Below are 13,021 nucleotides of genomic sequence, written 5' to 3'. Positions count from 1 at the left end.
AGTTTTGAATATGCGACCAATAAAATTATTTTTAATATTCATCTAATTATTAAACACAAACAAATCAACTTCAAATCGGATTTAGAACAAAAGGAGGATAAAGGCTGAAGATGACTCTATCTGCTAATAAAATATCAGGTGCCTTGGGTCTAGCATCCGTTTCTTGCAGAAAGGAGCGGATCCAGAACCGGGCCGGCTCTGCACAGACAGCAGGCAGGTTCTGCTCTGCTTTTTCTTACTTTCCTCCACATCTCGGATGGCAGACAGAGAGGAACACATTAATGTTTCAGATGCCTGCAGAGACAGGCATCTAAAACATTAAGTTGTACTAATTATTCTTTATTCAGGTCTTAAATTTGAAGACTCCAGACCTAAATGAGACTAGATGCAGTTAGGCTGGCCTGAATGTCAGGGGAGAACTAAATGAGACCTGATGTTGGGCCGTTTCAACATGTGTTCATCATATAAAGGCTTTTTATCCATTAACTCTGAATTAATCTAACAAATCTGACCCAGAATATGCAAATTAACTTAAATACACTGCTGCTTACTGGTTAAACTGGTTAAACTGGTTTGGCTGCATTTCAGCCAAACCAGTTTAATGAGGGAAACCTCCAGTCTCAGTATTCATCAATTTATAAATTAAATCATCTATTTAAAGGTTTTCAGAGATTTAAAGTATCTTGCAGAAAAACCTGGAATGTTCTTTGCACAGGTAATCTTGTTGAATAGATTTAGAGGTTTAAATACAAAGATGTTTGTCTGAGGTGTTGCCTTAAAATACATCCACAGGTGTGAATCAACCAATCAGAAGACTACAGAGCAGTGACATCATAATCTGGTCATTTAATTATTGTAGAATTAGAGAAGGTGAACATCTTTTTTACATGGTGAAAAACAATGTAAAATGTTAATACAGAATTTGTTAATGTTTTCAATAATTGCATTTTGAATGTGATCAAAACAATCCTGGAATGGTGAAGATTAATTTATTTATCTTAAATGGTAAATGAAAGAATAATAAAAAAATAGGAAGATGCACAACTAGATAATTTTTTGTGCTGTTTTGCATCAGGTTGTTTTACAAAATAAAATAATAATTTATGATGTTAAAAGCTGTTTTTGACAGGAGCTTTAAAGCTTCCAGTCGGTCCAGCAGGTCAGGGAAACGATGAGCTGCAGAGGAAACGGATGCATGACGTTTTCTGCAGCTGTAAAAGAAACTTATGAAGCTGAAATCTGACGTCTCTTTGTCATGAGAGACCAGGGCGTTCAGGCTGGTGGTCAGAGATTTGTTAAATTTATGACTTCATTTTCTATTTTTACACCTTTATAACATTCAAATTAAACTGAATTAAAGTGGGGTTCTTGTGAGCTTTTAAGCATCATCAACAGAAGCACTGATATTCTGTATGCAGATTCCTCCTAACAGTCTGAGGTAAACCTAAACCAGGGAGTGGCAGCCAAACTCATAAACTCTAGATTACATACCTTCTCCTACCAATCTCTGGATTTAACAGCATCTATAACTTAGAAAGGATTCATGTGAAATGAGAAAGCTTTTAAAACTAATCCTGGGTCTTTGACTGAGCATGAGATGTACCAGCCTGAGGGGACGTTTTGTTTTCACCACTTACTCTTGCCGTCATAGCAGAACAAGGGTGCAAATTCAATTGTAAATCTAATTTAAAATTAAATTCTGCAGCACACAAAGAGCTGCCTGTGATCCTTCATGTTTTATCTGCTGGGTTGACGCAGGGGCAGACAGGAACCTGCAGGTAGAGGGCCAGCAGCCCCAGGGTCAAACACATTCCAGGTTTTCCTGTGTGCAGACATGAACCCCCTGTGATGTTTTGCATTACATTCCTCAGGCATTATCCAGCAGGCAGGGAACGTTTTCCTCACATATTTGGTTTCTTGAAGGCGTTACAAATGTCCTTCTGTCCTGCAGAGCTCATCAGTGCACACAACTGCAAAAAGGATCAATTTACCACAGGGAAATAAAGAATCCATAAATTACCTCTCTGACTGAATAACAGCACACAAACACCCCAAATTTGGGCTGGTCCCACCCTGAGTGATGCTTCTAATTATTATTATCCACCAAAGTCTGTGGATAAGTGTGAAACTGTCAAGGAAGGAGTGACTGCATGTTACCACAAGACAAAAATCTAATGTATTAACACCTTTCAGCCAAATCAGACCAGGCTTTTACACGTTTTTCACAGAAATCTCTTTAAAACACTCGCCTTCAGCTACAAGCACTCAGAGACAAACCTGCCTCAGCTGTGGTGCAAATAATCAACTTCCAACTGAAACAGATTCACTTTCTGGAACAAATGAGCAGAGTGTTGCTTTTATTTCACTTTTCATCATCAAACCTGAACATGTTTTAATTAAAAAAGACAAACTGGGATTTTATCCAGGCTCAAAACTGACCATCAGATTGCAATTAGCAGAAAAACGTATTTTCTGTCCACACCCAGATTTGATGCTTTCATCCCATTTATTACGTTTTCTCACCTTTGGTCGGTTCCAGCCCTTCAGATTACTCAGCTGCCATTATCCTGTCAAATTCCCTCATCCTCTGCAATGCAGCTGATGTTAAAGCCGGGACTTCCAAGAGTAATTATAGAAGAAAAACATGCACTATGTGTCCTCAGTTACCCAGTGACACAGTCCTTTAACCTCATGAGATCACAGAGCTGGAGCTGCCTCACTGTAATGCTGTATGCAGTGAGAAGATGCATATTGAAGCAATTTTAAAGCAAAGTCCTCAGTTTGGTTGGAGACAGAACCTCACCCATATCAACAGTAAGACTAAATCATGAAGTTCAGAACGGGTCTTACCTTGAAACTGATGGATCAGCATCAGAGTCGTGGCGAGAAGCCAGAAGTGAGTGAAGTCCATGCTGCTCTGCAGCCTCCAGGTGAGAAACGAAAGAAGAAAACTCTTTAGTCTCCAACCGATAAATCCTGCAGAAACGTGGCTGCTGTAGACCTGAACACCTGCGGGTCTGAATGTTAGCGTTGTGTTCGTACGTCCAGACGGATCCGCTCAGGTGGCGCTGAAGGAAAACCCCGGTATGGAGGGGCTCAGAGGCGTCTGCACGCTCCAGCAGCAGAGAGGATAATGAGCTGGGTGATAACAGGCGGAGAGGAAGGAGGAGGAGGAGGAGGATGCAGAGGAGAAGCAGCTCCTGCAATGAGAACCATAAATTAAAGCCTCCTCTGGTTGACCTGTGTCACGCTCTCACTGTGGTCCGCTCTGCTCGGCTCTCCTCCGTAACCTGGAGTTCTCCAGGGATTCCCTCACAAAGCCATCCTCACACACCAAGCTGCCCTGTTTATTTTTAATCTACACACCCGTGAAGAAGGAAAAACATCCATGCTACCCTGTCTGCAATGGTCTGGAAACGTTTTTCCACTTCACAGATTCCTTCTGTTTTTCCTCACTAAGAGTTTCAATCTGGTCATCGGCTGTGATTAACCTCATTTTCTGACCTCATGTCCCTCCATGATCAGGATGAGAATCTCACTGCCTCAGTTAAGGTTTCTACTTCATGACTCAACAATAAGAGAGAGAGACTGGCCAAAAATGGGAGAATCACTGCTGACCCAAAAGAACACAGAGGTCCGATTCACATTTTCCAGAAAAAGTCTTGATGATCTCGAGGACTTTGGGGAAAAACGTCTGTGGACTGAAGAGACAAAGGAAAGCTTTTAGAAAGGTGTGTCTGATTTCACTTGCTGTAAAACTAACAGGATGCTCAGAACCAGAACATCAAAACTACTGTTCAACACGGTGGTGGTAGTATGATGCTCTGGGACCTGAACCATACATTCAGCTCCATAGAAGGAGGAGAACATCCAGCTGTCCATGGATGGATGGATGGATGGATAAACAAAATGTATGATAGTATAGATGGATGAGCAATGAATGGACAACAGGAAATGAAGGAATTGAAGGATGATGGATGGATGAACAGATGGATGAATAAACAGATTATGGATGGATGGATGATGGATGGATGGATGGATGGATGAATAAACAGATTATGGATGGATGGATGATGGATGGATGGATGATGGATGGATGGATGGATGGATGGATGGATGTCTCGTTGAGCTCATCCAGCTTCTCCTCCATTTTGGATCTGATCGCAGGTCGTTTCTGCATCTCCTCATCGTCAGTCGGACATTTTCACTCAGATGTTTGGAGTCTGAATCTTCACCAGGCGTCTCTGTTCAGGTTTTCACCCAGACCCGTTTCAAACTAAAGACCCAGAGACCCAGAGACGCTGTCAGAGACCCAGAGACGCTGTCAGAGACCCAGAGACGCTGTCAGAGACGCTGTCAGGGACCCAGAGACACTGTCAGGGACCCAGAGACGCTGTCAGGGACCCAGAGACGCTGTCAGGGACCCAGAGATGCTGTCAGGGACCCAGAGACGCTGTCAGGGACCCAGAGACGCTGGCAGAGACCCAGAGATGCTGTCAGAGACCCAGAGACGCTGTCAGAGACCCAGAGATGCTCTCCCTCCGTTATCCGGGGTTCAGACGATCAGAAACACCTTCTGCTGAGTGACAGGCTGAGACTTTGGCCTTATTTTACCAACACATCGGCTTCACGGCTGTTCACCGTCCTCCAGGTGACACTGAGGGAGGGTGAGGTCTGTGTTCACTCATTCAGCCCAACAAGAACACTGATGGAGGATGTTACAAATCCTTTATCATCCATTCATCATTTCAGTCCCAAACGAGCCGTTTTCAGCTTCACTACTACTTTGGCAGGTAATATTTCTGCATTTTTGTTAATGGGTCTCTTCCGAGGTCAGCTGGAAGAAAACACCAGGAAAACGACAAAACTTCAAAAAGCAGCTCAGTGGCTGTTTTATCTTTTCGGGGGCCAGGTTTAGGGGAAGCTGTCTCGCTGACTTTCTGTCAGTCTAACCGAGGATAAACGTTGTGGTAAACCATCATAGGACGTTCACAGGGACAATCCAAACATCTGGGAAGCAGATCCTGTGGTGAATAGGACTCCAAACAGTCACTTGGTTGGGTTCCCCCAAAAACAGCTCCAAAAGACCTTGTAAACCCCATGAAATGAACAAGCTGTCCCAACATGTGTGATTCACCTCAATAAAAGAGGAAACATAAACAGGCAGGGTCTCATTAGTGGACAACAGAAATAAACCTAGATTCTTTTTTTTTTTTGCTAAAACCTGAGAGTATCACATGACTTCCACACCGATTAAAGTAAACTGAGTCCACCTGTGTGTAATTTTATCTGGGTATTAAAGCAACTGTTCCGTGAAAATGTCAAAACGTTTACTGCGCACATCAGAGAACAACCAGGATCATGAAGACCGAGGAAACCCAGCAGGTCGAGGCGAATGTTGTGGATCAGTTTAGAGCTGCAGGTTTGGGTTCTGCAGCAACATCCAAAGCTTTGAGCATCTCTCACAGCGCTGTTCCCTCCAACTGGACCGACTGCAGGCCTGCAAAGACCTTCACCTAAAATCAGATCAGATCTGTTGGAGACTCAGATTCAAAGCACATTGAATTTTCCTTCCCATGAAAATCACAGTTAGTTCAACTGAACCAACACAGAGGTGACGGATTTGAATAAGATTATACCAATATTTCTAATACGTATCAAGTTTCCAAAAGATGTTGCAAGAATTAAGAGCAACTGAACATTTATCAACTGCTAGCCGTTCTGCAGTTTGAGGTTTCAACGGACATTAGACGCAGAGAGCTCTCCATGGTAAAATGTGACGATGGAGAATCAATCAGAGCCAGCGAACAAACACTGGCCACAGCCAGAGAAAACCATCTGGAAGAAGAAACAAACCGCTGGGATACCAAGAAACAGACATCAAGCAGGTAGGCCGAGGAAAACATCAGCGGCTGACGACAGAAATGCGTTGTGAGAACTTTAAAGAAACAGATGTGAAGGAGATCAGCAGCTACTCGAGATTATGCAAATCAGATATTAGCAAAAAGGACAGAAGGATTAGAGTCAGATTTACCACTCTGTTCGCCTACAAACCTGGGCTCGCTTTGGTAAAGTGCACTTTGATATGTAAATGTCAAGCGGACAGGAGACTGCTCTAAATGCATGAAGTGGACGACAGCACAAGGCATTCTGGGTAAATACAAACGGGCTAGTTTAGCGCTAGCAGAAGAAATAGCTGCTTTTTCGCAGTTGTACAACTGCAAAAAAAAAAAAAATTGACACTACTCTAATTTTGTTTACACTTTTTTGTGAAGGAGGAAGTTGTACTTATGTTTTCTTCATTTTTTGTGTTGTTTCCTTCTGTGGTTCTTGGTGCAGCGCCCCCACAGGCGAGGAGGTGAACAGGCTTTTCAATTAGTTTGGTTTTTTTGACAGTCCATATTTTTATGGACCAGGACTGTAGAAATGTGAAGCTGACTCTCTTCCTCACCACTTTACACTCACTCCAGTTGATGGTGGAGGTCACGGTCTGAAGAAGCCAAGAGAACAAAAGTATCTGCAAAAAGCAACGATGCCGTCCCAGGTTTCCAAACCAGACACCGTGATCTCCATCAGATGCTGTTCATGAACAAGATCCACTTATACCAAGAACGTTGACAAGGTCAGGTCCTTAAAAGCCACCCAGATGCCCCAGAGTCCCACAGCACATATCTGTCCTGCTAAATAGCTAATGTGTTATTAAACCAAATAATCAGCCATGAGTCCCTCAGTAGGAGATTACTGCATCTGTCCAGCCCCTTGGATTTTATTTCATCTTGCAGACTCATTTGTGAGTCTTAGCATCTGATTTTTCCCAAAGAAAATGTTTTTTATGTTCACTTTAGAGATAATGTCTGCTCATGGGAACTGTGGCAATGTACATTTTAGGGAGGGATTGTGGTTTTGTCAAATAAACCGTCTGTAGAGTTTGGGTCGGAACCTGAAACGTTTGGTAGTCCCTTAACACCTCCAGCTCAAACAGGCCGCTTTGACTTATTCTGTTGTTTTTGTCGTAAAAATGAGTAATGACTTAATGTTTTTCCAGGATTACATAAGAGGTCATCTCATGTGTTAATAATGAACACTATCTTTTAAGTATCTTAAAAACACAGGGGTGCATATTTGGATTTTACAGTTTTAACTTCTTCATGTTCAAAACGACTTTCCCCTAGAATAAAACCATAGGAATCCCAATTAAAGTCAGTTTTTATGCACCTCTAAATGGTTATTAAATCACACTTTAGCAAATAAATGAAGCAGTTAAACTCTCAAATGAAACTTTGCTATTAAAATGTCTTTATACTACAGAAGAGTCAAATTCTCAATGTTATTAAAATGCCACGGGAGGCAAAAATACCACAAAACAATATGATAAACTGCCAACATTACACAGAATATTACTGCGAAAAATTGTTTTTTCTGAAAATATGACAGTAGTCAAAGTTATTTTACCTCATGAAAATAGTGACAAATATTTTTCTCAAATCCTGAAATAAAAACTTTTTTAGTGAAATTATATGTTTGCTGATTCGATTTGTGAAGCAACTGGCAGCATTTTATGCAGAGATCAGCATGGTTTCATAAAAATGATTCAAATTCAACGGCCTTTATGGAAATATTTAATGAAATATGTTCCTGAAAAGACAAAATACATTATTTTGTAGATATATTTGTAGATTTAAAAAAGCTTTGGATACCATTGGTCAGTGTGCTGCTGGAAAGTTGAGTAAATATGTTAAATGTTATTTTATAACATATAAAACCGAATTGAAAACCGTTTGAAGAGAAATATTATGCTAGATATGACTTATCTAAAATGTTTTAATATCTCATTGATCTTCTCTCCTGGCAAACGACGCCATGAAAGAGTTAAATTCCTGTTTTACTCTGGATATAAACTGGAAACGATTTTATTTGTATATAAAGTAAAAGACTCACTGAATGATGAAGCATTGTTGATGCAAATTCACCTGTTTCATATTTGACACATTTTGAAGAAGTTTGTGGAAATGTTTGAAAAGCTTTTAACAATTAGAGAGAGAGAGAGAGAGAGAGAGAGAGAGAGGAAACTTTTAAAACTGCAATCAATGGAAAAAAGTCAGAAGTAAATAAAAGCAAAATTTTATCCAGCTGTAATTTATGTTTCAGAATAAGAAAGATTAATGATTGTTTTCATGGGTAAAACCAACCAGACAACAACAAAAATGATTGTTAAAAGAAGAAAACACAAAATAGAAACATTAATGGAGAGACAGCAGACAGACTCGTGTTTTTTGGAAGACAATCCTGTGAAATTCTTCAAAAACCTCTCTGGTAATCTCTGCTTTCACGACAGCATCATAAAATGCTCTGAGCCACATTCCTTTAACCTTTTCTGTTGTTTTTTCATGTCTTCATAGACCCATAAAGAGCAGCAGTGTTGCATTTCAAGACTCGGTGGATTTAGTGAAAGTTGCACAAACTGCTGTGGGACGGTCACGGCTCTGAAACGGGCTGCAGCTTTTCCAAAAGAAAGAACTCAAATGACCTGACTGGAAGTTTTTCTTACTCCATTAAATCTCAATAATCTTTTAAGTACATCTTAGATTTTATTTTATATTCTACTACTTCAGAAGTTTTGAAAAAAGATTTTAGAAAGATAAGAAAAGTGCAGATGATGATGCTGTGGTTCTTTGAGCTATTTTACAGATTTTCATTTCAAAGCAGCACATCAAACACGTTGACATGATGGAAAAATCAAAAGAAGCCAGCACAGACTGCAGAGCTCCTAGAGTCAGGTTCATGCGTGTTTCTGATTCCTAAGCGCCTGGAGGTGGCATCTGGATCGACTCAAACTGCAAACAGTTCAGGAAGGAGACGGGTCAGAGTCCAGTAGATGGGCAGGTTCAGAGTTAAATATGTGAACAAAATCAGAAAATGTTAAGTTGATAAGAGAGCATCAGCACCAAAATGACTCAAACTCAAAGGATATGTTCCTTTATCGGTCCAAGAGGAACATAAAAAGCCTCATTTCAGTTTGACGTGTCCTGTGGTCAGTGAGGAACTTCCTGTCCTGCAGGGGCAGCTGCTCACTTTCATGAAACAGACCAGAAGGGACTGAAATGGATTTTTACTGAAGTCACCAGAAATTCAAGATGAAAAACTTTTGTTGTAATGCAAACTGAAACCTGCGACAGAACCAGGCCGCCTCCTCTCCTACCTTCACTAAAATCCCACAAATGTTAACATCTGTTTCCCGGTGTGTGGAAGTCACTCAGCACCTGCGGAAAAGCTGTGGAAACTCCCTACTGGGAGTACTGGGAGTGCTGGGGAGGTTGATAAATTCTCTGTACTGATGGCAGCTGGAAAGGGAGAGAAATATGGAGGTTAGGAAGACGAAGCCTACAAAGACAACACAAACTGATCTTTGTGTTGTCTTGGCTCTGTGTAGGCACCAGATCTCAAATCCAAACTGAATGATTCACAGCTGCTTTGGGTTCTTTATCCAGCTGAGCTTCAGACCATCAGGTTTGTCTGAAGGAGGAACCTGTTAGTATTTAATCAGCCAGATTGTTGGAGAAGTCTTCAAGGATTCCAGACATGCCTTCAAATAATGAATTTGCTTCTTAATCAGCAGCGACCAGAAGCTGTGTGACCTGAATGTGAGCTTTTAATCCCAGCCTGCTTGGAAGAAATAACTGAACCAGATGGATCTCATTTCGAAGGTTATTTACAGATTTCTGGAACATCTTAATATGCTTAAAAATTAATAGAAGAAGAAGAAAGCAGAAAAAGGCCCTCCGGGTGCTGCTAAATTAAATTATGCTTTTTAAAACGCGTAGCGACAAAGTCCTTGATCGCTGCCAAACAGAAATGAAGCAGAACGGATGAACTGCTGCGGCTCCTTTACCTCCCAGAGAAATGTTCCCAAACCAGAGACCCAGACTGCAGACGCAGCCACCAGGCTGCAGCTCCAAACCTTTAACCTGCTTCACCAGAGTCTGGCAACGCTGTCGAAGGAAGACTACCTATCTACGCTCTTCTCCTTCACTGTTGGATGCTTTGGTAACTGCCTGATCATTTCCTACAGCAGCTCCGTCAGATCGATTCATTTCTGCTCCAGTATGGATCGGGTCCGGTCCAAGTCGGCCTGGTCGTCCTGGGACCTGATCTGTTTTTGTAAGTTCAGTTTTAATCTTAAGAGAAGGAGAAAGGAGAAGGCTTCAGCTAAGCAGCAGCTTCATAAAATAACAAACACTGTTGGCGAAAGAGAAATTTTTAAAACTTTTTCACAGGTCAAGACATTAATAGATTTATTGTTTTTTCTATGACTTGTTACCTGATTTATTCAACCTGGTCCTGAGTTAATGCTTGCTCTGTTTATTTGGTCCTGCATGTCATAATCTCTAATGCTAATAATTTTCCGGTAACGCTTTATTTGAAGGGGGTTGAATAAGACTGACATGAGACTGTCATGAACATGAAGAAGTCTTTATGAATGTCTGACTGATGTCATGAGGTAAATAATGACCCTTTTAATGCAAAGTTGCCCTAAAAGTCCATTTAAAGTGCCAACTTTGCATGATTTTGTAAATAATGAAAATTTAATGCAAAGTTGGCATTTTTAATGGACTTTCACATTCATAAAGACTTTGTTGAGTTTAAACCATTTTTAAAGTAAATTTGTAAAAAGTCCTGTGAGTCAGAAATTCACTGCTTCAAAAATAAACCGTACGCTAAGATGAGAATCAATATTTGCATTTGGCTGATGTAATTGTTCATAATTAGGATTAATTTCTGGGATCTTAAGTGAACCTTGTCAGTTTCTTGTGAAGGATTTAATTCAAAACCACGGAACAGAGGAAACATTTCACAAGGATCGATCATTGACGCTTATTTCCAATCAAGTCTGAGAATTTATTAACAAAATATCCCAACTTTACGCTGAATTATTCCATAAGTAACTTATTACTCTAACTACCGACATGTAATCTGGTTACTTATAGGAAGGACACAAAGAATACATAGGGAACGGTAAATGAAGGATAAAATCAAACCTCTGATAAAATGAAATACTGAAAATCATTTCATCCTTAATCAAATCAGACAAATCTTCACTTTCTCCATATTTACCTAAAATGGTGAAAAAAATCCAGATTTTTCAGTAGGAACTTTGTATAATTATACAACACAAATAAAACAAATTTTAATTAAAACTGTTTTAAAATACTATTGTGTTCCCTTGTTTAAAAAACTGCATGATTTTCTGCTCTTCTACATAAAAATCTAAACACATTTTCAAATATAATTTTGCAGCCAATTCCTGAGACTTTAATGGAGAACTACATGTTGCTTCATAAATGGTATATTTACTGACTTTAGTGTCATTTCAAGCCAAAAGAACCGCAACAGGAATGCTACAATTCAACTTAAATTGAAAACTGGCATGAATAACAGAAACTGAGGCTGCGAGGTTGAAGATTAAACGTGGCTTGTTGGCATTCATAAGTTAATGCAATCATAAAGTTTGATGGTCTAAAGAAAAGGAAAAGGCTGCTGGATGAACAGAAGAGCAGTCTGGGTATAAAAACAGACATTTGTGCTCCTTTAAAAACACTTCTCAGGTTTATTTAGGACATGGATACATGCGTTGGCATGGCGACAGGTCACTGAATCAATTCTTCACTTCTCCTGAAACGTAAATCCATCAGAAGCAGAAATGTATCTGCATGCCTGGAGTACCAGAGGTATTTCCCTCTCTGCAGATTTCTTTAGAGTTCAGAGGCTGAGTAAGTAAAACATCATGTCTCTAAACCCAACACCTAACATCAAGAACAGATGAGAACAAAGTCACTGACATCTATCAGACGGTTACAAAGGCTAAATGTAGCACTGATTATGGTACTATAGATGTTATGTAAACTCAGACGGAACGACTACTGGAGCTAACATCAGAAATTATTAAGAAATAGAGGATAATGATTGTTTTTAGTGCCACATATCTGGAGAAATTAAAGGAAACACCACAAAAAATTAAACATACATAGAATAACCCATAAAATAAACAGGAATATGTGCAATACTGCAGCTAACTTTCAAAGTTAATGTGCACAAGGTTTGTTGAAAATGCAAAGAAGACACAAATCAGCAAAGTTACCAACTGAGACACATTAAACAAAGACGGTCCATGATTTTATTTATCTGATTTCAGTATCTTTAAACTCCATAAGGTCACCTGGCCAGCATTAAAATTAACAGGACTAGTAAATTATTATCACTGCTAGTTAAAAACTTAACTAGACATTTTTCAATGGTTCTTGTGTTCACATAAATCAGACAAATACATGCAGTTATATTCACAAATGTGTATAATTTGAATATTCCTCACCAATAATTCAAGGTTTTTCACTGGTTTATGTGCCATATTAATATCTCACAGAATGCATTACCTGCCTAAGAGGCATTTTCATTTATGATACCAACTTAAATTCAATAAGTTCTTAAAATGCTGAACTATGTTACCATCAGCTGCAAATGCAGCCCAAACCAGTTAGCATTAGCTACCAACACTAGCATGCTAAAACAAACAAACATTTTATTCACAACTCACCAATTGCATTCACAGTTCACTGCATGACAAACTTCATGGCCCAAGTCTCACTGGTAGTTCAGATCTAAATCAGGTATGAGGAGTGAGCCTTACGGTGCAAAAGGAGCAGAAAGAAATGAAAGAAGAAGTTTGGCAGCACAAACCTGCAGCATCTTTAGCTCTCCCTGAGCTGACTGGGTAAATCTGGAGCACCAAAACACTCCAACAGCTCCTGACTCACTCTGGAGGCTCCAGCATGCAAAGACCTGCAGGCCTCACGTCCTCAGTAAGGGTCAGAGGTCATGATTCAACAGTAATAAAGATGGGAGAGTTTTAACCAAAAGGTCACAAAGATCCGTCCCCTAAAAAATCTTCTTAATGAAAACTTTTGGAAAAATATTCTGTGAACGGATGAGACAAAAGTCTCTGAGAGAAAAGGAACATGATTCTGTA

General features: G+C 39.9%; 1 protein-coding gene across 2 annotated transcripts in view; it reads right to left on the bottom strand.

Moving 5' to 3' along the window:
• LOC103146772 (endothelin-2) overlaps positions 1 to 12,800 on the bottom strand; it is a 32,530-nt gene extending 19,730 nt beyond the window's left edge. Inside the window, exons 1-3 of one of the 2 annotated variants that reach the window (XM_016677842.1) lie at positions 12,733 to 12,800; positions 3,010 to 3,200; positions 2,851 to 2,924 (exon numbers count right to left, since the gene is read on the bottom strand). In XM_016677842.1, coding sequence (XP_016533328.1) covers positions 2,851 to 2,924; positions 3,010 to 3,200; positions 12,733 to 12,741 — 274 coding nt within the window. In that variant the 5' untranslated portion in view covers positions 12,742 to 12,800. The remainder of the gene's footprint in view (positions 1 to 2,850; positions 2,925 to 3,009; positions 3,201 to 12,732) is intronic. The other variant, XM_016677843.1, reaches the window with a different exon arrangement.
• Positions 12,801 to 13,021: the final 221 nt, after the last annotated feature.

This window comes from Poecilia formosa, unplaced genomic scaffold, assembly GCF_000485575.1.
Source record: "Poecilia formosa unplaced genomic scaffold, Poecilia_formosa-5.1.2 Scaffold168, whole genome shotgun sequence".
Lineage (NCBI taxonomy): Eukaryota > Metazoa > Chordata > Actinopteri > Cyprinodontiformes > Poeciliidae > Poecilia > Poecilia formosa.
Note: the sequence above shows the minus strand (reverse complement) of the source record. Positions and strands in the feature narration are given on the sequence as shown.